A 27094-nucleotide genomic window follows, 5' to 3' on the forward strand; every position below is an offset into this window, starting at 1 on the left:
GAGAGAGGGAGAGGAATAGAGAGCGGGAACACGGGGGGAAATCACAGCATGAAAGATATTGGTTCAAGGATATCGCTTCATTTTCAACATATTTTTTCCTGCTGAGACTTTATCAACAAGTTATTGCGTCTTTATTATATGTTGCCTGAGTAAAGGACTATGGCAGCCCGCCCGCTTTAAACTTTAAATTTAGCTTGGAGATGGAGATGGAAATGTAATCCTACTAGCTGGACAGCCTGGGGAACTATTACATCAGACGAAATGACAATGATTAAAATCTGCTTTTTGCTGCTCTAAATCTATTGAGCGACAGACAGTTGCCTGTTAGGTTTCCTACCCCCTCGAAATCACAACTACTTTTTGCCGGAAAAAATAAGATAAGTTATTATATCTATGTAGTCATAATTTCGGGAATAGAGGGTATCACGTTTTCTTCCTTGAGAAAATTGCCTGGGTGAGAGAGTGTAGTTGAGCTAATTGTAGCCTAATCCCTGGCCCAGAGGCGCTTGGGCAGCCCGGAGCAAGATTTTTCTTTTTTAGCTCCGCTCTGTTATTTAGAGAAGGATTATTGGCTTTCTTCTTCTCATAACAAACCACAGGGGCAGTTTCATTTAGGCAAAAAGGCAGACAAGAAGCCGAAATACGAAGCAGGATTCCAATAAGAGCGCACATTTTACGCGTATCCAAATAAGAGCAGAGAAGGGGAAGGAGATCATCTCATCTATGTTCAAGGTAAGGACGCTTCCTGTGCGCTTTGGTACAAAGAAGCTTGGTGAGGACAGGTCGAGCCAGCCTTGCAATTGAGCCTTTAAAGCCACAGAGACTCTTTGCAGTCGATCCCGGCCACAACCTAGCGTCTTTTAAAAGCAGTTTTGTGTCGGATACAGAAAAAATACTTGGCTTTTCCGTGCGGCAGTATAGGTACTGGAACTGGACGGCGGTGTAGTTCGGTGACAAACTCGGGGGCATTTTGAGAAAATATTTGAAAATTTTGGGGGGTTACGCGGACAGCAGCTGGGACTGACCGCCGGCACGGATTTCCTCCGGACTCCCTACAATGTTTGAAACGGTAGGGTGACCATTTAATATTACAGAATCCAATGTTTTTTACGCACAGTGTAGGCTTAGGAGGTACAGTTTTCGTGAAGGACAGTTGAACTGTGCTGGAGAGTCCTGCATTGGGCTACTGCTCGACCAAAGTGTATTTTCTGTCTTTTCTGCCAGACTGTACCCTATAGTTAACACGTGTGTGTTTTATCAATCGGGTTGTGAATTACACGTGTCGGGATTATGCTTTTAATTGTACAGCAGCAATAAGACGCCATGTTGAGCATTTGGTAGATTAAAGGCAGAGCAGGGGCTTGTGGTGTTCCTGCGGAGGGAGTGTTGTATCGCATCGTTTCTTTTTTTCTGTGTCCTTTTTCGTGGTTGTTTTAAAGATCGGTCGTCAGGGTTTATGTTGCTGTCATTAAGTGTGAGCTCGACAGCAGTATGTCTGAGCAGGGGTCAGCGAAGGGAAGCAGCAAGAAAGCAATTCAAAGAAGGAAAGTTGAGTCTCTGTAGCTGCTGTGATTTTTGTGAAGGAATTTATGTGTTGTGTGTCTACGTGTGTCACTCACTGTTTGTGTGTATGTGATAGGGAACAAGAGAGTTGGGAACAAGAGAAATCAATGAGAATGTGATCGGGATAGTAAGAAGATTTCTATATTTATTTTTCCACATTTGTTCTTCATTGTATGTCAGTGTAGGGAATTTATTGTTTAATTGGTGGATAAGTAGGAAAGAGGAAGATACCAGCGATGGGACAGACCGATGGGTGTTCGTGTGTGTCTTTGTGTATGTGCCCTAAACTTCTTAAGTCTCTCCAAGTTTTTTCTCTGTTCCTGGGTTTTGAAATGTAATCCCGTCTTCTTGTAATCGCATTAAACGAATACGATACTGCTGTGAGGAGGTCTATATAAAAAAAGTATCCTGTCTCATAGTGTGCCCACTGGCATTTCTCTCAGAGCCGCGGGAATGATCTGGACTTTGGCAAAAGGTCTCCCGTCTATCAGTAATGACAGTGCAACAGCCCATATGTGCAACAGAAAACTGATCAGTTCACATAATTTAGTGAAAGCTGGGATTTTATTATATCAGTCTGTTTAAACACACACACGTGTACTATGAAGCTCATATTATTATTTTAGGTTTCTTCGAATGGAAGGTCTGTATTTCAACCAGAGCCTGTAGGCACGGACTAGTCGTGATAAAGTGGAGAAGCGGTGACCTTTATTCTGTGATTATTAAAGACAATTGACTAAGAACAGTATATTTTTGTTTACTTTTCCTTTAAAAAAATAAACTCAGCCTCTGTGATGTACAATATGCTTCGTAACAGATAATAGTAACACTGAAATGTGGCCACACTGATGTTTTGTGGTTCACCTGCCGCTGTTGGCAAACAAATTACGCACCAGTAGGTTGGATATAAACGCCTCCTCCGCTCCTCCTGAAGCAGTGCGGAATCAAATGACGGCGCATCGAATTGAAAATATTTTGTCAATCATTTCATCAGATAATCTAATTCAGCTCTGCACTGACCTCGGAGTGCTCCGGCGTGCTCCCAGTAAGCCCCAGTCCCAAATATATGCACCCACAGTCTGTATACGGTAGGCTCTAGTGCCATGTACTTTACTTTATTTTAGTGGTTAATCAACGACACTGAGCTACAGCAAGTAGATACACAATAGTTTGGCCTGCAAGTAACATGATACTTTCGACTTTCGACTGAAATCGGATGCGTTTTTGTGCAATACATGAGGCCCGTGTGCCTCAAACTATCTGCGGACACATGACAATCTTAATCTTTTTGTGTACTGAATGGATGCGTGTGCGTGTTAGAAGAAAAGTTGAAAGCTCCCTCCCCGTCGAGCTTTCCTTACTCTTAGATTGGTGGTTGGTGTGTCTGGGCGCATCACGTCTAACACATAAGGCGACCTTTAATTAGAATATTGCAGCAGCAGTTTATTTTATTCCCCTGGAGGCTGACACCTAGCATTCCTCTCCCTCTCCCCCTCTCTTTTTCTATCTGTCTATCTCCTTCTGTCTCTCTCTTTCTCTCTCTCTCTCTCTCTCTCTCTCTCTCTCTCTCTCTCACCCCGATTCTAATAAGCATCCTCCTATCCTCGCCTGCGGTGCTGCATGAAAAGATGCAAACATACTTAATTAGAGCGGTGGCAATAATTTCCAGGCTAAATATGCGACCAGACAGACATGGAAGTGATCTGATACCATTCAGAAAGGATACTATCTACTTCCCTGTTTAGGAGCACTCTGCTGATTTTTTTATTTCTTCTTTACTTTTATTCCCATGGCTTTTCTCTATACTTGCTTTCAGGAGGGAAGAAGCATGTCAAGGCTGTCTCTGACCCGGTCCCCGGTCTCTCCTCTGGCCGCTCAGGGGATCCCTCTGCCGGCTCAGCTGACCAAGGCGAACGCCCCGGTGCACATCGATGTCGGGGGACACATGTACACTAGCAGCCTGGCAACCCTCACCAAGTACCCAGATTCAAGGTAAGATCAGTCCCTGCCTCTAGCATCGCTGCTGATCTTAATGTATTAATTCATAGCTTATCTATTTTTTATTTTTTTTAAATCAACTTTAAGAAATATGAGCAAACTAAAGAGTAGTTTAATCTGTCTCTTGCTGCTTTTGTTTAAAATGTGACACAGTTATGCATTTATTCCAGTTTAACTAAATAATGGAAAATGTTTCCTAAATAAATATTCAGTTAGATTTCAGTCACTTTCTATCTTAGTAGCTTTATGTTGCATTTTTCACAGTGAATCGTTTAAAAAATTGATTTGACTGGCGGTTTTGTTAATGAAGTCTAACAGAATCTGAGATGTTAGCAAGTCATTTAGCTGACTGGCATTGGGACACCACCAGTGAAACTTTGGGGACAATTTCCCCATATATCTTTTCAAATCATGCGGGGGCATTTCTCTTCTCTTCATTCTTTCAACTTTGTACCTTAAAAATGATACACGTGATTGCTTTTTTGTTTTAAAGGTGATTATTTCAATCTTCCAATAAATACCTCCAGGGCTTTTATTTTTTATCTCCTTTCACATGGTAGCTGTTATTGAAAATTCAGCTGCTGTGCAGAACCTTACACATGTTTTACTGCTGATGTGATAGTGTTTGTGTGAATTCACACCACGCAGAACATTTTCACACTACGCCCCCTTTTCACAGTCCTTATTTGTTTATTTTATTCTATTTTTCCCATAGATCAGGGTGCTGTTAGGAATACTAGAAAAAAAAATTAATGACGTAAGCGTCCAGAACCCCCTTAATCAAAGTTGATGTAAAACAGCTTCAAATGTGATTAAAATCATGACATGTTACAAGTTGTAGGGGTTTTTTTGCAACCGCCATTTATCATGTGTTGCAACATGACCTTATCAAAACATTTTAATAAAAAGTTGCATGACTTATCCTTTTATTTTGTGAGCTATTGTTTTCATGATCTGACTGTTATAGTCACACATGAAGCATTTCCACTTCTAAGAAAAAAAGCATGATGATTCAGGCTGTGTAAGAGCTGATGGTAATCCACCATCCCACATTTTTATACACATTTTTAGCTCCATCCACAAGCAAGGTGCCACTACTAAAGGAAGCAAATTCAAATAATGATAAAACGACTCCGTTTTATGCTGATTTGAATGACCCCTCCCATATTTTCCTCTAATGCAGTTTGTCATTTATTGCATTATGCTCCCTGCATTTCGGCATCAGCTGAATCCCATGTGGGCCAAGGTAAACATACACCAGGTTGTTAGAAAACCTGCCAAATTGGCTACAGGAAATAATCCACATAATCCCCTGGTAATAAAGTCTTGATATTCATAGAGTCTGCTGACAGGAAATCCCTGACAACTCTCTTTTTATTCCAGTGCAACATGTCATGAGAAAGATAAAGCTTAAACCAGAAAAGGCTTTATTGTTGTTTGTGTTATTAAGACAATTTTTTTTCCCCACTATTTCAGTGTCATAGTCAGTTTATCCAGTGGACAGATGGTTTTTACATTTCTGTGTCATTTGTATTCGCAATTGTGCATTGCTATTGTGTTCCTGTATTTATTATGCTCTGATGCAGCTTTACGCTTTACAAAGAAGTTATTCACTCTGAGATGCACAGGGTCTTTACTCCAAATGCAGCACAGAGTCATGTCAGAGCATCCAAGCAGTGTTTTTACAGTAAAGACCGGATATCAGTGTGAGTGTTGGTTTGGTTTAAGTGCTCTTTCCTCTTTCTTTCTCCTTCTCTTTTCACACATGCTCCTTTGCTCCTTCTCTCTCTCCCTCCCTCTGTCTTGTGCTGTTTCTTTCTCACTCTGGATCACACACAAACACGCGCGCACACACGCACATATTCACATGCATACACTCACTGTTTCTCTCGTTCTCCCAGCCTCCTCAGCGTACAGTTGGCCTCAGGGCTCCACTTTCCACTGGAGCCAGTGGAAGGAGGGGCCCTTTTGTGTGAATTAGTATAATGGCTGACAGCAGAAAGCAAAACAATTACACTGGCATAACCGCATATGCTGTGTTCAGCTACATCCGGTCAAGAAAGGCGCACGGGCAAAAGTGAAAACGTGACGACTGAAAGAGCAGGGCTAAAGAGTTTGAAGTTGCTGATTACTTTTAATAGATTGGGTTCTAAATAATGCAGGGTGCCAAGAGAAAGTTAGTCTAGTAACTAATGTGTGGATATTCATCTTCTTCTGTGTGGGCCATATTAAGGGACAAGGGTCATGAAACATTGATGTGCACTCTGTGTAGCTCTCAAAGAGGACAGTCTCAGCAGTCACTTGAACAGAAGCTGAGGAAATTAGGGGAAATGTTCCACAGACAAGGAAACTATTTTGAAAGGACCACTGGACATTTTTCTCTATGAAGACGAGACTTCTATGTCCAGAGATGATAGATCTGTACTGGCTTTATGGTTTTTCAGTGGTCCTCTGTTTCTGGAAATGTACTTTTCTATAAGCTGAGCTCAAAATATGTAACAGAATTTTGGAGTTGTGTTATTTCATTGCTATTTTGTTTCATTATCACAAGCTTCTTTTTTTTTAGTACCAACACACCACCATGAGATAAAGCTGAAGCTTTCAAATAAATCTTTTACTCTGTTCACTTAATGTTAAATATTAACAGGAAGTAATTGTTGCTCCGGAGTAGAAATAGCCGTATTATACAACCATAAAGTAACAGATAAGAAAACAGAGCTGCAGGCAAATATTGGCAGTACCAAAGTGGAGATGTTTGCATTAATACATTCATGTTTATAGTATTTTTTATTTTTTTAAAAAATCACATAATCTTGCAATTAACCCCAATTTGGACAGATACTGAGCAACTGAGCTATACACAGTGAAAGTTATTACCAGAGAACCAGCGAATTCTGTTGCTGCTGATTGCATTAACACGTCAAGATTTCCAAAGGCATTATAGTTAGGCTGGAACTTGAGTTAAATGTTCTCATTTATTTTCCATAAGTCACGATCTTCGGAAAAAGCAAAAGTGTGTTTCCTTATTTTGAAACCTGTATCACCCTTCCTTTGGGTTAGCTTGTTTGGAGAACCATGAGTTTATCTAGTATTTCACAGTCGCTTCAAGCATGACTTTGCGAATCAGAGCCAGGGACTGTAGCGATTTGGTTTTGAACTTTCTTATTTGACTTTCCCTACTCGGAAGCCATTGTGGGCAGCCTTTGATGTCAGGTTGGACAGCCTCACCGAGATCCCTGGGTGTGTTTGTTTCACTTTCCAAGAAGCACCCGGTGCTTTGTCTTCGTTAGGGGTCCACAAGTGATACAGTTTCCACACATTGTCTGTTCAAGCAGAATCAGTGTTACCTGGGTCCTATTCCCAACCTCGCGAGGATGCGTCTTTGGCAGCTCTCAGCCTCTGGCTGGCTTTAACTGGTGAAGCAAACATCCTGCCAGATATTGCCCACCTACTGCCCCACTGCCTGCCCTCGCTTGGCACCACAAGGGTAGGAGATCTGAGCCATCCGTGATAACCTCCAACACCCACCACCTCCCTCGTTCTCAGTGACTAGCACGCATTATCCAAGTTTTTTAGTTCCGTCAAACCTTTTTCTCTCCCACTTTATCTCTCTGCATTTCTCCTGCATTCTGTTTCTTTTCTCTGTACTTCTGTTTTTTGTACTTTCGCCTATCGTTGCCTGTCTCTTTGTTTTTTGGCCCTTCTGTTTGTGTATCTTGTCTCTTAATTTCTCTATACAACCCCCACTCCCTATGGACACACCCTTTTCTCTCTACCTACCTGTTAAAAACAGCCCACTCTCCAATTCAGAGATTTAACAGAAAAGGGAAAAATGAGGAGACCAACAGAGAAGACAGCGAGACAGAGAGAGAGAGAGAGAGACAGAGAGAGCGAGAGAGAAGGGAGTTGGAGAGAGGGAAAGAAAAAGAAAAACAGGCAGCATTTTAATTGCTTTTTAAAAAAGTGGAGATGAAAAACAGAGTTAGCCTGGAGGGGTATGGTGAAATTCTAGCTGGAAGAATTGCAAGACCATATGAGAAAGGAACACCTCGGGCAAAACAGGGAGATGAGTATTGGTTTTTTATAAAGCATTTTGCATCGATTTCCAGAGAGAAAGCAAGTAAGGGAGAAGGATAGAGACAGAGAGAGAGAGACAGAAAGAGGGAAAGTCGGAGAGAGTGAAAAAGAGAAAGGATGGCAGGAGGGGAGAGAGGGGGGAGAACCATCTTTGCTTTCCTTCTTCACACAGTCAAGTCAAAGAAAAGAGACAGAGCAAATTTAATTTGATAGCTTCTGTGTGTTGAGCCAACACATCAGGGTCAGAAGATACCTGATACAGCCAATAACTACAAGCTCATACACTTTTACAAAGCAGCCGATTGTAATTGTAAATTAAAGCGAAATGAGTCTGTGAGTAAAGCCTTGGTGTTTGTTCATTGACATTCCCACTACAGCTCCCTTCCTCTGCCATGTAATGGAGTTTGACAATGCCAGTGTTCAGGCAGTGCTTTGTGTGTGTGTGTGTGTGTGTGTGTGTGTGTGTGTGTGTGTGTGTGTGTGTGTGTGTGTGTGTGTGTGTGTGTGCGTGTGCGTGCATCCGCGTGTGTGTGTGTGCGTGCGTGTGCTGGTCGGCATATTTGCAAATAGGTTTTATGATTTTCTTTTGTCGCACAACTTTGTCAGCCAACCTAGAAGCTGTTGTTGTGATTAAAGTGCTGATTACTTCAAAATGATGATAATAACAGCAACATAGCTCCGTGCCAAGAGCTGTTTCTCTGCAAGACGATGTACTGTAAATGTGCACGGAAAACGTTAAGAAGGTTACGTGCAACAGATTTCTCATGTAAATCAGCGGTACAGCTTATTTACACTGCGTAGGCATTCCAGGTTTCTCTGCTGAGGGTGAGTTTTGTTCAAAAATGAGTCACCAAATTAAATTATTGCACTTCAGACTTCGGAAAGTTTAGCGAAATGGGACACTTGCACATTCTCAATATTAGGGAGATGCTAAAAAACTGTTTTTTAATTATTAAAAAGGGGATATTTAGTACTTGGAAATGAACAAACAGATAAAGTGAAGGTGCCTGGATGAGATCATTAGACCAGCGAGAGAGGAACCTGCAGGTAAGCGGCAGGAAAAGCACACAAATATTAGGGGAAATGAATATCTGTCCAAGGGTATCTCGAGGCGCGGCACCAGCATGGTGTGATGAAAGTTTAAAGATAACAGCAATTTCCACTCTTTGCTTTGATGAGCCCCTGTAGCTGGCTTCAGCCCAGCCCTTAATCTTGCAGTAAACTGAAGGGGTTAAACATGGAGGCAACAAGTGTTTTATTATTATAGCAAAGTCTTGTCAATACTTAGTGAAAGCTTAAAAGTATATATGTATTTACTGTCTTTAGTTTATCATTATTCACATCATTTGGGCACTGATATTTACATTATCTTAGAAGTTATTGTGTCCTTGCTTCAACATGTGAAAGAGATACCTCTGTTGACTAATATAGTTATTTTAATTCATTTTAACCAGCCCATTTAATAGAGGGAGAAAATGAAAACTCAGCACACTTTGTTGGGTTCTGGTCATGTTTCTCATCTTAAAATGAATTTCTGAAAACAAATTCAAATATTTAAAGGTCAATATGTTGAGTTCATTCTCAGTGGGGTGGTTCATATTCACAAATATAAGTGTATATGTTTTAGATCAGAATTATCAGCTGGTGCTTTGTCTTTTTATTCTTCTACAAGAAAAACTTGCACAGATTGCAAAGGAAGAAACACTAATATCCTATGATTCCAGCTGCAAGACAATAATCTTCTCGCCATTAAAGCGAACTGCAATTACATACATTAAGAAAATTACGTTCTGCAATTTTCCCTCATACTAAGACAATACAGCACAAGAAGAGTGTTATTACAAGCTGTAACACTGTATTAAATTAAAGCAGTATGGCCTACAGTAGGATTGAGTCTGTCCGAATTCCCCTTGAATTAATAACGAAATCAAACTGTAAAAGTAAAATATCTTTTTCCACATATTCTCACATTAATATGTGGCCCGTCACCATTTCCTACCTCTGTTTCATTTCCAGCCCTCTGACAGATGGAATAATAGAGCTGTAATGCTACATTCATGCCATTAATTTCTGTAAGTACAAGCAGCAAGCGTGTGTGTTGTTGTAATCTCTCTACAGAAGGGACACTTCAAACAAGTCTGGAATGGAGGAACGGTGCCTTAAGCCCCTTGTTTCAACCTGGGATGCTAATGCATTTCAAGCTTAGTGCTAATAAAATTGAAAAATAAATGGAGGGTAATTGTTTCATGCATTTGAAGGGAACTGGCTCATTCCATTATGTGGTTGTGTTTGTGTGTGCGGCTGTCTGCGTGCGTGTGTTTGTGTGTGTGTGTGTCTTTCAATTTCCAGAATCAGTCGTCTGTTCAATGGCACCGAGCCCATCGTGTTGGACAGCTTGAAGCAGCACTACTTCATAGATCGGGATGGCGAGATATTCCGCTACATTCTCAGTTTCCTCAGGACCAGCAAATTGCTCCTTCCAGATGACTTCAAGGTATGTGTCTGCACCACAGTATACTGTATTGTGTGTACCTGTCTGCACCATCAACTCACTGTTTGAACAACATAACATAAAAGGCATTTGCCCAGACATCAGCTCACACTCTGTGTGCTTCTTTATTTTGCGAAAGATGGCACATTTAGGTGTGAATACTTCTGTATTTATTACAGTTTCTCTGTTCTCTGATTGATAGTGTGTTTCCAAAATAAACCTGATACCACAACAGTGCAACTAGTTGTGCTTGATACGCACAGCCTTACCCCCCTTAAGTGTATCATATGAATTATGTGTGGTAGAAACATAAACAGTAGTTAAGAAACTTTAAAGAGGAAAAAATGGATGCAGCCTGATTATTAAATGATGGAAAAGTAAACTGCTAACTGGTTAACTGGAGCATGATCTGGTGGTGTGCATGCCAAAGCCTTGAGCTGTTGTTTTTCACCCAGTGTAATTTCTATAGAAGTGATCCCAGGTGAAATAACCCCTTATGAACTTCCGCTCAGCTCCATGCAGACAGTAACTCTCACCCAGAGTCTAGAATTGGAAGGGAAAGGTGCGGTTTAATACCTGGTGCTCCGTATATGTATACTTCTTTGCACTTGCTCTTTGCTCTTTGTGAGACAATGAACCTGCATGCATGTGTGTCCTGTTTTAGTGGCATGTCAGTATCTATTGCAAACAGTGTAGGTGCTTTGTCATATTCCTGTGTTAAACAATTTAAAGCACATGTTCGGGGCACAAAAGCAAATTGTGAAAAGTTTTACATTTAAATGTGTTAACTGTACAAGCTGTTTTGCATTCGCTGTATTTTTGTGTTGTGAAGGTTTCAGTTTGACAGAGTAAACTGTGTGTGTGTGTGTTAGCTGTAAAAGTTGTGTAAGAAGCTGATGTGAGAGAGTGTTAGCAAACTTTAAACATTAGCATTTCACTGAAGTTTCTGGACACCTGCCAATGTAAGTGGAATAAATCCAAAATATCCATGTCTTTAGTTGTTAAATTCTTGCCTATGTTCATTAGTTGACTTTGTCTACATGCTATTTGCTTCTGGCCAGGTAACATTTAGTTGGTGTAACAGAGCTTTTTTTTTGCCTCCTGCTGCTTGAAATGAGTGTGATGGGAGTGAGGGATGAGAGTAAACCAAAATAGTAAAGCTACAGGCTGTGAAAGCAAAACGATGATCTAAAAGATGCTAAAATGTTTAGTTGACCCTAAAAAAGGCTGAAGAGTTAGAGGGATGATCACTACCTATGACCCCGCTCACATTGCACGCATGCCATTTAATCTACTGTAATATAAAAGATAACGATTAAATTTATTTTTTGGCACTAGTACAGATTTAGTCTCACCTAACAAGTATTCATACAATCATATGTGACGTTGTCAGAATGATTATCTTCCTACAGCTTCTTCCTTCTCGAGCTTTTCATTCCATGATACAGTTTCCTAGGTGTATTCTACACTTCGCTTCACGTCGACCCCACCTTAGTTTTCATGACCTTTTCACTGCACTGGCACTTGTTCATCATTCTGTACGAGGTAACAAGGCAAAGCCAAGGCACTGAGAGCCAGGGGCAAACTCTTTGGGCCCCACGGATAGTCTGAACAAGAGCCAAACCACAGACAACAGAACATGACATGAAAGCCCTGCATATTTTGGCAAATGATGGCCTGACTCAGTACCGATTAGATTTTCCCTTCTTATTCATACACCCCTCCTCCCCTCTGTTAAATCTTGACAGTCCAATCAGGCACCACAGTGGAAGAGAATGCATTGGACTTCATTGTTTCAACTCATTACGATCCCCTCGCATAAGCCTGTGTTGATCTGCATACCTTTCAATTTGCGTGAAGCCGGGGAAAAAAATGCAAATAGTGCGAGGCGGAATTGAGCATGTCCTTATCTGAACACAATCAGGCTTGCCGTCGCCCCAGGGCTGGGTCTGTTCTGCTGCTGGCAGCCACGGCGCTGTGTGTTTTGCTAAATCAATGTGAAAGTCTGAGCAGAATAGGAAAAGAATTTTTTCAGCCTGCATCACTGGAACAAAATATTCACTATTAATATCCTCCCTCATCACATTATTCAAACTACAATTAATCACGAGAGAGTAAGCAATGCTCAGTCATATTGAGGGCATGGTTATAAACCGGTAAGAGTTACTGTTTTCTGTTGTTATTCAGATTTTGCATTACTCCTCAAATTGATTTTTTTTTAAATCTCAGATGCTGGAAATGACAGAAAGGCGCTTTTATTGTGATTTTATCTTATTTTTGAGTGACATTGTTATTCAACAACCTTGAACTTCTGCTTTTTTGGGGGGTCATTTTTGACCAAAACCTACATTAGGTCTTCACTAGTCCTCTAAACTCCCTTATAGTGACATTTTCCATCATTTTCGTCTTCTCTTTCTCTGTCTCTCCCTCCCTCCCTCTGTCCTTCCCTGAAATGTTGCCTTGCCAGTGGGCGATCAGGTCGGATCATTATTTTGAAGCTCAAACGGGCTGTCTGGACACAGGATTGGGGGATGAATTGTCTCGTAGAGCTGGCAGCAGTAGCAGCAGCTTCAGCAGCCAGGACGGAGCTGTTGGCCCTGTCTCCCTCTCATCCTCACCTCAGCGCTTAGGATTACTCTGTTGTTTTCTGCTCTACTCAGGATGACTAAAGTGCCTCGCAGACAGACCCCTGTTAAAAACATATCCATCCATGGCTTCAGACCTGTGAAGGATGAGGAGTAGCACTTTGATACAGAGAGCTGCCTGAAGGGGAGCGTCTCAGTATGAGTTTTGTCAGCTGCAGTAAGAAGGCCAGGAGAAAAAAGACAGGTAGTAAGGGAGAGAAAAAGGGAAAAAAGGACCTCCACCCCCCTCTTTTCGCATTCTGAAATCTTAAACATTAGACAGTCAGCTTAAGATGTGTTGCGTCAACGACGCGTCCAGATGGAGTTGTATTTGGGTGTCGTTCACATGCCTCGGATGAAGGCACAGTTTAGATGAAGGGGTAAAACAGTGAGGGAGGCTTTTCAAGGCTAAAGAGTCTGACAGAAGCAGCAGGGTTAATGAATATGCTGTTTGCTGCCATGCTCTGTTTCTGTGCCCAGCAGTGGTCTTGAGGAGGAAAAGGGGAAAAACTCTTTCTAGATCAGGGCTCTGTGCCAGCGCCGACACCCAGACACCCAGAGCCACCAATGATGCAGACTATATGAAACATATGTTGTTTTTGCAGCACAAACACACATTGTCTCACTTGGGTGTTTGGACTTTGTTATACGGAAAAAACACAGCAACCTCTTTCTCGAAAAACGTCACCAAATGGACAATCACTTCTTTGCTTCAGTTTACTATGTCCATTCATTGAATTACGCTGTCATTGTTTGCCACTGTGAAACATTAATCAGAACACAGATTTATTAATTACTAATTATTTAGCAAAAAGGTTTTGCAGCATTTAGGTGTAACCTAATTAAATCTTGTTCTAATAGGAGCTTAACATCGGGCCACAAGCCTTATTAACATAAAACTCCCTCCATGTGAGGAATACATTAAAAACCTCCTTGGCTGATGATTGTCCTCATGTTCACTTGCACATATCTTTTCCTCACCTCCCGTCTGCCTCCAATAGCGAACCTCCGCCTTCCCGTATTTTCTGTGGTAGTGGTGAATGATGGTGCCATCTGGTCTTGTGGGAAATTAGAGGCAAGAGCGCAGGGGCAAATGGCCCCCAGCAAACCCTGCCCAGGAGGGAGAGGCAGGCAATCTGCTGCAGACTGTCTGTGCACAGGAATGCACCATCCCACTTCACCAGAGCCCAACTGACGGCCTTTCTGGAGTCAGCTCACTAAAACACGCTAAAGGCTAACACCACTCTGCCAAGAGCTACTGTGGAGGAGAGCTGCAGCATGGCTATCCTTTGTTTATTGAGAGTGTTGTCCTGCTGGTCCGAGTCCATCACTGATCTTGGTTTATTGTTCTTCAATCTGGTCGACGTATTACATGAAACCAAATGCATTTTTAAAAAAAATTAGCCTCATGGGGACAAACAAAGGTCACATTTTTGTATTATATTAAGATTCATTTGTCATTCGTGCAAGTTTATCAATTTAAAATCCTACACTGTTATTTTGCCATTTGTAAAAAAAAATAAAATAATAATTTATCTATCTGTCAATGTGCAATTAGTTATTAGATCTTCTGTGAGTTACCTTTGCTACACAGGTAACACACACTTCACTACAGTGGAAGAGTCAGAGTTCATATACAGCAAGAACCCGCTCTTGGAGTAATTGGAGGTTAAGTGTCTTGGTCAAGGACATCATTAGCTGCTGTGAGGAAGCCATAAGGAGTCCCGCAGATATACTTTCCTCTGTCATATTAATGTTGCACAATACTGTATATGTGTAGGGTTTCTCTGTGACCTTGGTGATGAGTTGCAATCCAGGGAAAGTCATAGTGTGTTAGTCACACATATTGCCAAGAGGAGTATAATACACATGCAAAGTCACTGCTCTCATCTGTATGTTTGTCTGCCTGTACAGGACTTCCACCTGCTGTACGAAGAGGCGCGTTATTACCAGCTCACACCCATGATCAAGGAGCTCGAGCGCTGGAAGCAGGAGCGCGAGCAACGACGGATGGCGCAGCCCTGTGACTGCCTTGTGGTTCGTGTCACACCTGACCTGGGCGAGAGGATCGCCCTGAGCGGAGAGAAGGTCCTCATTGAGGAGATCTTTCCTGAGACTGGAGACGTTATGTGTAACTCGGTCAATGCTGGCTGGAACCAGGACCCAACACACGTCATCCGCTTTCCCCTCAATGGCTACTGCAGGCTCAACTCCGTCCAGGTAAGACACTGAAATGCCTGTCCTTTGTTCGTCTCCTTCTCTGCCCATGATTTATTTATCACATTCTAGACTTGTGTGTAAAACACATTACAGTGTTTACAGTTTTACTTGAGTTAGATCGTCCTGTGTGTACACCTCTGAGTGTAGTGCCAATATAACAAATATGTGCTGATATCTAACAATGACTTTCATGCGTAGTTATTTTTTCTGTTACGTTTATTCACTAATAAGCATGATATCATGGTACTTGCAGAGAATCAAGAGCAAAATGACTTTGTGTGACAGAAAGTTTTGATGTGTGTCTAATATGTGACTGCAGCATCGTCACAGTCTTTCTAAAACTGGAGGCGGCATCATGATCAAGGCTGCATTCTGTAGCTACCAAATCAGCTAAGTTGGGTAACTGACAGCTGTCTTCAGCTGTGAGGAATTTGCTAGCTCATATAGAGCTGATTCAGCTCTTCCAAAACCTCCTCACCTCAGCTGAAAAGGAATAAACTGCTAGCTTGCTGCTAACAACAAAACGTACAACGTGATCATGAAACTAACAGTGGTAGTTAATATGAACATTGTGCAACATGCATGGGGGAAAAGCCACAAAGTAGCTTTAGTGGCGCACTTGCAGAAGAGTCAGAAAGTGTCAAAATGTGCATTATGTTTCATTATCTTTACCCAAACAGCTTAGTTTAGCTTACTTTCAACATGAAGATAAAATATTGAATATTTGTTTTATTTCTAACTGTCGGATAGTGAAACTGTACACAATGCTTTATGATACTGTGCTTGTACACCCCTCCACTCTCTTTTCTTACCAATTCTTTATTTAATGTTAGCCACAGGATGCAGACTCCAAAGAGGAACTTATGTATTTATCTACTCGTTTATCCAGCTGCTTGGCAAGCAAACCATTTTTCACACCAACTTTCAACATTTCCATAAACATTTGAACACCTGGCTGGGATTTGCTCAACCTGGGCTTTTGTGACCACTCTGCAGATCCACTTAACTGTTTTGCTGAGTGGCACACGATGGCATCTGCTGAGGGAGAGGAGGCTTTCTGTTGGTCACCTTCTGTGTGAGTCCTGTGTCAGCCTGCAGAGTTTATTTTCAGGTTGCTTTCCCAGATAAATGCTGTTATATACACTGATTTTCTTCAGTAACAGTAAGCTGGAATTACACCTCAAAACTTTGCTGTAAGGCACTTGGCATGATTTGTGGCCCACTATATTGCATTTTGCCACAGTAGAGATAATAGCTTGTTGTCAATAACTGGCATAATAGCCACTCTGGAGCAACAGCTGGAGTGTGCAGGTGTACAAAAACCTTTGGAGTTTTCCATTTTGTCAAACGATGGTCTTCAGTTGGCTGTTGGGGATGAGAATGATGCAAAACCTCAGCACGGTATTACCATAAAGCAATTTACCGCCAATATCATATCAAATACATTTGCTTTATGATCTGTTTTTGAATAAGTTTGACACCGGTTTGAAAAATGGTGTGAGATGAACATCTGTTTTTGGTCAAGCAGAGTTGACCATGTTGTGGAGTCAAGTAGTAAGAGATTAAAAGCAACTTCAGAAAAAAATAGTTTTACAGTAGTGTTACCCTGCGAGGTCTGAGAGAGAAAGAGAGGACGGGGGGAAACATAACAGTCTCACACCACAGGCTCGATATAACACACTTGAGTGCCCACAGCCACGAACAAACCTACACATAGAGGAGCGTTCACCCCTTCAGCACCCAGAGAGAGCCTCTCCCAGGCAGGCTAGTGCACTCTGACACCTCCACCTCCTTCCTGCCAGCGTGAGAGACCACCTCCAGGGAGGAGAGCAGAGCGAGTGGGACAAAGCACGTGTGGACTGCGGCCATGTTTTCCTGCGAAAAAATGAAGAAGAGAAATGGAAAGGGGGGGAAAATGATATGCATAATTTACGCTTTACTCCTTTTTAAGACACAGCTCCTTTTTTAAAAAGACTCCAATATAACACCGCTCAAGGCAATTGAAATACACGTATTGCATTTTTTAATACCATACTTACAATTTCTCAAACAGCCTAAACCGGTTTATACTTCTTTTATAGATTTTTAAATGACTTACAATATAATTAATTGGCCGCATCAACTAACACAACATTTTCCCACTCTGTTTACCAGTGAGACTGGTTATGGGATGTGAGCACATCTGACTAACACAATCTGAACGGCATCTTTATTGTTTAGGCTTTTATTAGGCTGTTCTTCTGAAGGCGAGGTGAGCCGAAACCCTTTTCTCATACAAACTCGTACAAGGCGGATCTGCGAGGTTTATAGGCAGCGACCCCTTCTTGTCTCATATTCTGGCCTCTCCTTGGTGTCTCCTCGTGAGCCCTCTAAGATACAGCTCTACGGCATTCGTTAAAAAAAATAATGAAAAGCACAAACACACACACACACGTACATATGCACACACAGTGAAGCGGCCCGGCTCATTGAGTCGATGTAGATGAGGACACAAGGAGCAGATGGAGGTGTTTTTTTGTTGTAAGGGGAGATTTTTCCAAACAACTTACTCATTCTGTTCTCTTTCATTGTTGCGTGAAGGAATGAAAAGGTTAGGAAAATAATCCTTGTCTTACCTGCCAGACAATGAGCCTCTGATCTGATTTCAAGCCTGGACCCTAACCCAGGGGAACACACACACAACCACACCCTGCCCACAGAGGAAGTTCAGGGCGAGCATGGGGAGGCTGCGGCAGCACCGTCTGAAACTTATTTACTGAGTGATTGGATCAGTTTCAGAAGAGGTCTTGACAGGAAAGAGATGGATATATGATGACATTTAAATGTGTGCTGTTTTCACTTTATTATGTCAGAGGTGTAGAGATTTTATTGGAGCTGAGGTACTGTTGCTTTCGTGCCCCAGGCTGGACACTGCTAGACCTTGTTATAGTTGGTCACAAAATGATAACACACATTTCTCCATACCTTACTGTACACTAAGTATATCGACCTGTTTTCTAAACATTTAATATTCCATTTTAATAAGATAAAACATGAGGATAATTCATGAACATTGAAAAGATTTCCATGACTCAGTTTTCATGCTTCTAAATTGGTGAGATATCATTATACTGTATCATCTATTTATAGTTTGAAATGTGGCAGCAGTAATTCTTTGCATGTTGAGATATATATGTAATCTGTTGCTTTGCTAATTTAGCCCCTTCTTTAATCTGTTTTCTTGTATATTTAAATGCGAGAGAGGGAGAATAAACAAATCCACCTTGGCAAGTAACTCTCCATGAAGTCATGAGTGGAATTTCGGGAGTAATGCAAACCACCTGCGCTGTGATGTAGATCCAGCGGGGGGAAACAAAAAGCAGCAAAGGCACTGAATGCAGGGAAAACATTTAGCCAAAGAGCCACAGAGGTGTACACACACGCGTCCCAGCGCTAGAGCTGGGCCTGCTGTTCCATACATCACCATGATGAAGCACTCAGATCAGACCAGAGCCAATCCGTCCTACATCAATGTGACAGCGGAGGCAGTCGTAGAGAAGGGTCCCCTGTCCCCCTGCTGCCCAGGCGGAGAACGCAACACGTCGCAACACTCTCTTACATGTCACGCTGCCACTCCATCAATCCAGCGCTGGGTGAAAAGAGAAAGCACAGCTCATCGGAGCAGACATGGCCACACAAACACCTCCGCTGCGCTCCTCAGCGGGCCGAGTGGCAGAGTAAGACATTAACACTACTATGGCTTTGGGTCCCTTGGCTTTCTGTGTGGCTCTGTGGGTAAAGCACAATGTCAAGATTAACAGTAAGCAAGCCAGTGTGTAGAGAGGATTAAAGCTGGGAAATTCTGGCTGCTGACAGCTTCAGCAGTTGATGCCAGAAAAATCTTTTAAAAAATTGTTCTAATTCGTTTGTTGGACACGGGCTGATTAGGTAGCGGAAAGTAAATCAGAATAATGACAGAGAAGGACAATTCAACTGAAGACAATTAGGTAATTAACAAGTCGTAGTTTAATCAAAAGAAATGAATCAAATATATGGCACTTTTTTTCTGTGTTACATTTTATTGATCAAGTGTCACAAAATCTTTATCTCTGTAGAAATGGCTCATACAATGAGTGTACTGTAAATGTGAACATTAGTGATGGAAATTTCAAAGTCAAATGCTCCAATGAGAATATGTTTCACTACAAATTAAACTTATTTATTCCCAGTCTAATTTAAGGAAAAGATGTATTATCAACAAAATGAGCTTATAAAATATAAAAAAAGAGATTTATAGAATATTAGACTATTGCTTATGGGCTAAGCGATAATTTAATAGTTATTATTAATAGCTGATCAAGATAATTGTAACAGTTATATCCACTCCAGGATTGTTTTAATCTATAGATTGGATGATGGTTTGCATTTTCTGTAAGTGGTGCGGGAGTATAAAGTGGTATAAAATGTAAAGAGTTTTAAAGATTGTGCTTTTAGTACATGAGTAAATTCACAAAGTTTTCTTTGACGATGGCTCTTGGTGTCTTAAATACGAGAACGAGTAACTAAAATTGAAATAGAAAAGGTCAGCGGATGAGTCAGGTGGAGCCCTTGTGTATTTAAGTCTCCTCAGTTTAGTAGTTGAACTACTTGCAGTCCCTTTGAGGACTGACCTAACCCAAAACACCTCTGTGCTCAGTATGTATTTACTGTGCCAGAGTTAAGTGTTGCATTCCCACAAGGGTCACCTGAGCTAAAAGTCCTCGGTGAATCACGATGCTTAAAGACACTTTAGAGTGCCTATTTGTAATGGAGCTCAGTCAGCTGCAAGTACTTTAAGAATAGACTGTTCTGTCAACGTGTTTTTTGCTGTCTGTGACTCTTTAAAAAGCTGGCAGATGGCTTAGAGAATTAGAAAGAGTTGGAGCTTCACGGATGTTTTATGCCAGATGCTTGTGATAAGCAGAGGATACGACGCAGAGACTGCAGTTAGTGCTCCTTGTCACATATTGAAGACTGCATAGTTAAACAAAAGCAACCCCCTGAGTGTGGCGCCCATCTCATGCTACAGTGTGTGTGTGTCATAATGTGTCAATCATCTCTGTGTCTTGTGCCATGAGGAGCAAGTGTCTTACAACTCCTCCTGAGAAGTCTTGCAAGTGTGTCTGTGCACTCTGGTGGCCATCAATATTGTATTGTGCTCCGGTTTCCAGGCTTGAGACTCATCCACTTTGATGCATGCCTCGCCATCTTGGCTAAGATGCTGGGAGGTTAGAGGAGTGAGGCTGATGTATACCCTCCTGATCCCCGTGGTGACTCCAGGTTGAGTGGCAGCTCAGATGGATGGTTAAATGCTGAATGGTGCGCGTGTTTTTGAGGGGAGATCCCTGTGCGGCCAAGTCGACCGTGCAACCGCGAGACTGATTTCAAATGCAGGATCACTGGGGATGAAGAGGCTGAAGAGACACTTGTATTCAGCTTCAATCACAAAGAGAGGAGAAGACAAAAGGAAGTGCTTGATTTCATAGAACAACTAGCAAAGTTTGGTGCTGCAATATCCTCTTCACTGCTATTTCGATTTCCTGCTTTGATTATTGTGGTGTCGTGCTGAAGAGAAGCCTGTCTTTAGGTTGAAAGTGGTGGACATGAAAAGCGGAAAAAACAAAAAAACTAAACAAAGACTGCTAATTAGCTGTAATCCAATTTCGTGGAAATCACCGTGTTAGGGATGAGGCATCGACCAATGAGGGTGCCCACATGCAACTCGCCGTTAGAATATTTTGTTATGGTTTCGCTCAAGTGAGGCAGTAAAGGAAGCAAAGAAATCTGCATAAGTACAACATAAGCTGGGATCTGAAAGCCTGCGGTCAGAAGTATGTTCTGCAGAACTGAGAAACCAGACATGTTTTAGCTTTTTAAGAGGGTGCATTACTTTTCCTTGTCAACGGGGACTGATTTCGGGACATTGTCCTGTGGACATTAAAACCTTTTGCTGGGATACGTCTTAATTATTCACTATATTGTTTATTCCCCCATGGCACTAACTCACTGTGTCAAACTGAATGCGAAGGGTTTTTTTTTATGGCATCTTATAGTCATTACAGTATCCTTGAGTCAGTTACAACTATCTATAATAATATCCTTAAGTCTTTTGTGTTGCCATGCATTAATGATAAAAGTGTTTTCAGACTATCTTTATTGATCAGGCCATTCTCCTCTGTGACCAAATTCATTGCTGAACATGATGGAGTCCCACATGCGTTAAGAGATGATGGGGAAAAATGCAATGTGATGCAATGATCAAAGAAGGCTATGTAATATCATTTCCATAATCGTTAGGCTCCTCCGTCGTCTGTCATGGATTTGGGAGTGTTTGATGCTTGGGCAGGTCTCTTAATTAGCCGTCCTCACCATCAGCTGTCTGCTGCCCCTTCTGTCTCACAAATTACATAGTTTGTTGTTGTCATTTTGCTAGAGGACAAAAAGGGGGAGGGGGTTAACTTTTGCAAGTGGTCCTTTCTGCTTACAAGTAGCATGTCGGTGCACATTTAAGTTTTAATTTGAAAGCAGATGGGTGCTGGGGTTTTTCAGGTCTGTTCAACAAGTTTGTATGCATTTGTTATATTTTGGATTTGTACATTTTAATTCTTGCACGTTGTGTGAGTTTATCTGCTCTTCTTCACTGTATCCCCAACTGAGGAGGCTGCGGCCCTTTGACTTGCAGGCCTAAACATTCAACCATAGCACGCCAATGGGGCCTAAGCTGTAATTAGAGAGGTCATCCTTCGCCACGAGTGCACGTGTCAATGTGTGTGTGTGTGTGTGTGTGTGTGTGTGTGTGTGTGTGTGTGTGTGTGTGTGTGTGTGTGTGTACGAGCATCTGAAGAAATCATTCTGTTTTTCGTGAACTTCTCTGGCTCTCTATCTGGCAGAAAGAGTTAGCCCTCGGCGAGACCTTTCATTTCCATGCGCTGCACACTTCTTTAAAAGGAAGGGGGGATAAGTAAATACACGGCACTCCTCTCACTGGGATTTAGATCTATACCCCCTCCAAAAAAACAACATCCCACATGGATTACCCCAGATGAGGGGAGAAAAGTGATGCTGAAGTTCACGCGTTTGAGTCTGAGCGCATCTCTTGTTTGGACTACGGTGTGTATCACTGTCCAGACTAGAAGGGTAACATGAACCCCATCTCCTCTTCTCTCCCTGCAGCTCCAACACGTTGTCCACACTCAGATCACCCATAACTCCTCATCGTCATTCCCCACACGTCGCTCTCTCTTTCGCTCACGGACCTCACTTCTCCTCTCACCCAAGCCTCATTACTCAAATTAGGAGCTCCAGTAATCACCACGCTGAGCTACACTCAGCCTCTTAACACACCTCACTCACTCTCAGCTCTCCTCATCCCTTTGAGCTCATGCCCTCAGTTCGGTAGCCAATCTAGCACAAGCAGCATGAATATTGCAGAGATGGTGTGATGTTGGAGTGCCCTCTGGATTTATCTCATCACTGTGTGCAATTGGAGGTGGGGGAGGGTTAATGACACATGGTGCATGTTGTGACTGATGAACATCGGAGGTTGATGTCCGTTGACTGGATGTGTAGATATCAAAAACTTGTACTGCTGCTCATTCATTAGTAAAAATGGATAGCAAACTTTATTTTTACAGTGGAAAGACTTGGCCGTGGCCAGACTCTGGAACAGCAAAATTGTTACGCAAAAACAAACAAAAAAAGATTTATCACACAAAAAGTTAAAAAGTTAAAACAATGAAAAAGTCCAATTCTTGGGAAAATACAGAAAGTTGTTTAACTGTTGAGGATGATGTTATATGTCTTATACTAAACTATAATCAGCACAAAGACTAAAAACAAGGTTAGCCAAGGAAATTAGCCTATCAGCACCTCTAAAGATGCTGTGATCTGTTACTCTGCACTAAAACTGAAGTATAAACTCAACAAATTTTTCTGATTGGTTACAGGCCAAAGCAGTTATGAGATCATTAACTTTCTGGTGTGTCTGGTGGTGGCTTTGGCAACTGTTCCTCACCAAGACATAACGCAGAGCACAGAGTAATCCCTTGTAAAACAGGGAATTGTTTTGTTTTTACTCTTTGGATTTTGTGCAGATTAAACAAACTAAATCTAAAGTGTTAGTGAGCTTTTGATGTGACGGGAGGACAAATTTGTTATTAGACAGAGCTGCACTATTAATCTTCCCATCTTGGCAAGAATAAGCATATTTCACAAAACGTCAAACTATTCCTTAGAGCTGTATAAAACCTGAAACCTGCATCCTATCTGTAAACTGTTTCATTTAGACTTTTCCTTACTGACGTGGTACCTTTGTTGTAATGCCTTCTTCTCTGTCCTCTCTGCAGGTTCTGGAGCGTCTTTTCCAGAAAGGTTTCAGCGTGGCAGCATCATGCGGAGGCGGCGTGGACTCGTCCCAGTTTAGCGAGTATGTGTTGTGTCGTGAGGACCGGCGAAGTCTCTCCATTAACACACCCATCAGGATAAAACAAGAACCCCTGGACTAGAGCGTTCTGGGCGAGGGACTGCCAACACCCCCCACCTCCCCCTAATACTTCTTCCATCTTCTCACACCACCCCACCCCTGCCTACTCCAACTCCCTTCCTGCCCTAATAGGACCACAACCACCCCCAACATACCTAAGTATTAGCAGAGGCTTGTTAACCTCACCAGTTCTCTGCAAAAACTCTAAGGGGAATGTAGTACCAAACAAAGGAAAAAAAAAAAAAGCATCAGCAACAAAAGTTTTTAATTATGTTAAACAACGCCCAAAGAATCTGGGACTGTGATGAAAACAACAATGACAAACGGACACCACAGCAGCTGACAGCTCAACATTTTAGCACAGTGACTGGTTGTTTTTTTCCCCTTACCTTGTCATAAAAAGGTGTCCCGAGACTCTTGGAGGGACACAGTTTTCCCCCCTCCCATGCCTTGAACTCCAATCCACCTTATCATCAGCTACCACATACACCCCAACCCTCTATCTTTTGTTTCGTCCGTGTCCGTGTGTGAGGCCTCAGTCTTCTCTGACTGGTGACAAGTCTGGTCTATTGTGGGACAAGGAAGATTTGGCAGACAGGATGTTTTTAAGGATGACAACAAGAGGACATGATTTAATGTTGTGAACTCCCACCCCCTCTCCCACAAACCCCCAAGATCCCATGACCCTCACCCCACAGGCCTGGCTTCAACTGTCAGGACCTTGCCAAACACGACATCGTTTGCCAACTGATTGTTTATTACAATTTTTCATTGTTGTTTCTAAAGTATGTTCTTCTTGCTCCTTTTGCTGTTCTTATCATGACATAGTGTAAACAATTATTATTAATAGGATTATTTTTAATGTCTCTTTTTTTCTTTCTCCAATATGAAGGATGTATGAAAATTGTATTCATTAGGCTCTGAGAGCTTGTGAGGGAGCTTTTCTTGGCAGTAGCTGCAGAAACTCAGATGTCTGCAGGCTATGTGGCTAAAGCAATCTGACTGGCAATGCATTCAGAGCCAGAAAAAGTCCCATTGTTCGAACCAGAATGGAAGAAAACCTGGATGTTTTGACATTGTTTTTAGTCAAATGTGTAGCGCACATGAAAAAAAACGAAGTGCGCCAGAATTTCTGCTTATTAGCTCTAAAACATATCTCGGGTCTCTGATTGGATTCTCTCACACGAGCACAAAGGATTTGTTCACACTTAGTTAAAGAACATTTGTAAATTTGAAATTCAGGTCAAATTTGCACACGCTCCGAGTGTATTGCAGTTTTGTTGAGTTAGAATGTTAAAGACTTGAGGACCAACGGAGAAAGCTGACGTTTACCAGTAGATCTCATAATCAGCACGAGATGTACTTTAAATGCTAAATGTTTCTTTGCACTTCAACATTTCCAACAGAGCTGCTCTGACCTGCTCCCTCAACACACTTGCTGGAGTCCAGTGAACGGCACCAAGTCAAGCTGATTCTCTTCTCATGTTTTAGGAGACTGTGACATTAAACTATTTAAAAACAGAAAGAAAAAAAAACTCCAACTGAACAAACACTCTGGTACCAAAGTAGACAAGGTGCCTGTTTTGTTGATTGTACAAATATAAAGATGTTCTTTGTTGCAGTTTATAGCAAAATAAGACTAAATGCATTATTCAGAGCTGTATGAAGGGTACCAATATTTGATCCTCCAGGCTGCCAGTCTTGACAGCTTTCTTGAGAGTAGCTCACAGAACCTCCAGAGCAAGTTTGAAAGACAAGGTCTCTGTTTCAGGATTGTCACTTCTAAGTGAAGATTATTTCATCGGTTCTTCACATGTATGTATGGCAGAACCCAAACTGAACTATACTCACAGCATCAGCATATTATTCACAAAGAGGCGTGTGGGCGGCATTTACTCTCTCCTGCTCTCGTTCTTTTGGTCTTATTCTCAACATTTCTGGATCAAAGACAGAAACAAGAAAGGCCAAGTTTTCATGCTTTATATTTGTGTGTGACTTACAGATGCTGTTTCTTCCATTCCAAACGACTGAGGAGAAAAAAGAAGCCCATTCTGATCCTTGTGGGTGCTGGCAGTTTTTTGAGTTAAACTGGGGTTGTTTTTAGCAGTCCATTAAAAATGGGCGGTGGTTGTTCAAACTATGTTGTTTGTAATAGAATATTTAGTTTTTCTGGATGCTGCTGATTAAAAGAGGCCAATTAGTGGGTGAAGATGGACTGAGTTTAAGTGTTGCTTCAAGTCAAATGCAGTCCTCCCTGCGGGTCTTTTAAAAAAAATATATACAATCAAGTCCTTTGTTCTGACCTGCCAGTGGCCTGCGCCTTTGTATCTAGTCGCCTCAAAGGGAATGGTCAACCAGCCCTTTCATGTGCCAAGGCATGTTGGGCGCTTTACAGTCATCTTCACCCCCCTCTGCTTCCCTGAAGGCTCCAAGCTCAGTGGTGCCAGTAGAAACACGGGTTGTACCCCCTGCTGCTGTGTCATCCCTCATGCTCCATTTTCAAAATGCCCTCCTACGCCATAGCTCATTGGACCACACCACAGCAAACCAAACAAACTGATGAGTCAAAATACGAACATACTCGGAGCAGACTGTACTGTGCAGCCCGTCCACTTTACTGTGGTGTAGATGCGAAGATCTTTGATTCATGTGATATGAGGTGTGGAACTCCATCTGGGTAGTTTCTTGAGGAAGAGTGGTAAAAATCAGTGATCAGTGTTCTAAAACTACACGTACAAGAACAACTTTTTCAGGGAGGAGGAAAAGAAAGCAGTTTTAGTTTGCCTCCCTGAAGTGGCACGGTGAATTATACAATGGACTCTAAACAACTTCCGAGAGCTAAGAGGTTACGCATTTGAAATAAAAAATAAATAAAGATTTGTATTTGTGAGAAAAAAAAAGAGTAGTATGGGTTTCTGCAATAAAACCTCAGTATAGAAATAGCAGGTTATCTACAGAGACAGGAACGTGTAATTGGACTGGATAGTTCATAGACATGTTCACACGCCACCCATTAAGTAAAAATACTGGTCAGTGTTCAGCCTGTCCACACGGCATTTGCTCCACTTCTGAGGCGGGTCAGTTGTACAGTTATTGTAAATTGAATTATCAGGACGCTGGGTTTTATGGGACCCTCGTGTTTTTAAGAGACATCTCAGTCCTCTTCAGAAAAGAATGAAAAGAATTCAAAGCGTAACATTGTGTAAATATGGATTAAAACATTTCAAAGGGTATAATAAGGTGCAAATGTATATTATTTAAAGTGTTTAAAAACCATTAGACTGTGGTATTAAAGGGCATGTGTTCATTTGCAGTGTCTCCATTTGACTTTTCTTGCATATTTGCGATAATAAAAGGATGTACTGTATATCTGACATGTGTCACGTTGCTCTCATGTTTTTGAACAACCCCCATAGGATGAGAAATTTCAACTGTGTTTCCTCTCTCACTGAACTGATGCAATCTCACCAGCCTTTCTCTACCCAGGCATGTGTGTGCTCCCCGTTCATCATTTTTGCAAAGGGGGAAGGTCGTCTTCAGGGCTGAATGGGCCGAGATCCTGAAAAAACCAATATGCTCCTAAACCCCAATATTTTGCACTGAGTTAAACGGTTTGGTCTT

General features: G+C 41.8%; 1 protein-coding gene across 3 annotated transcripts; it reads left to right on the plus strand.

Annotated features, from left to right (window-relative positions):
- kctd15b (potassium channel tetramerization domain containing 15b) lies at positions 1-26847 on the plus strand. Of its 3 annotated transcripts, none has more exons than XM_006779752.3 (5): positions 1-732; positions 3380-3555; positions 9988-10132; positions 14668-14973; positions 23337-26847. In XM_006779752.3, exons 1-5 carry the CDS (start codon positions 724-726, stop codon positions 23493-23495), a joined length of 795 nt encoding a protein of 264 aa, XP_006779815.1. In that variant the 5' UTR covers positions 1-723; the 3' UTR covers positions 23496-26847. The 3 variants fall into 3 exon arrangements, with proteins under 3 accessions (XP_006779815.1, XP_006779814.1, XP_087704041.1); XM_006779751.3 differs by lacking the exon at positions 1-732 and adding an exon at positions 739-1069; XM_087847915.1 differs by lacking the exon at positions 1-732 and having other exon boundaries at positions 3205-3555.
- Positions 26848-27094: the final 247 nt, after the last annotated feature.

Source organism: Neolamprologus brichardi, chromosome 1, assembly GCF_056152115.1.
Source record: "Neolamprologus brichardi isolate AB-2024 chromosome 1, ASM5615211v1, whole genome shotgun sequence".
NCBI classification, from domain to species: Eukaryota; Metazoa; Chordata; class Actinopteri; order Cichliformes; family Cichlidae; genus Neolamprologus; species Neolamprologus brichardi.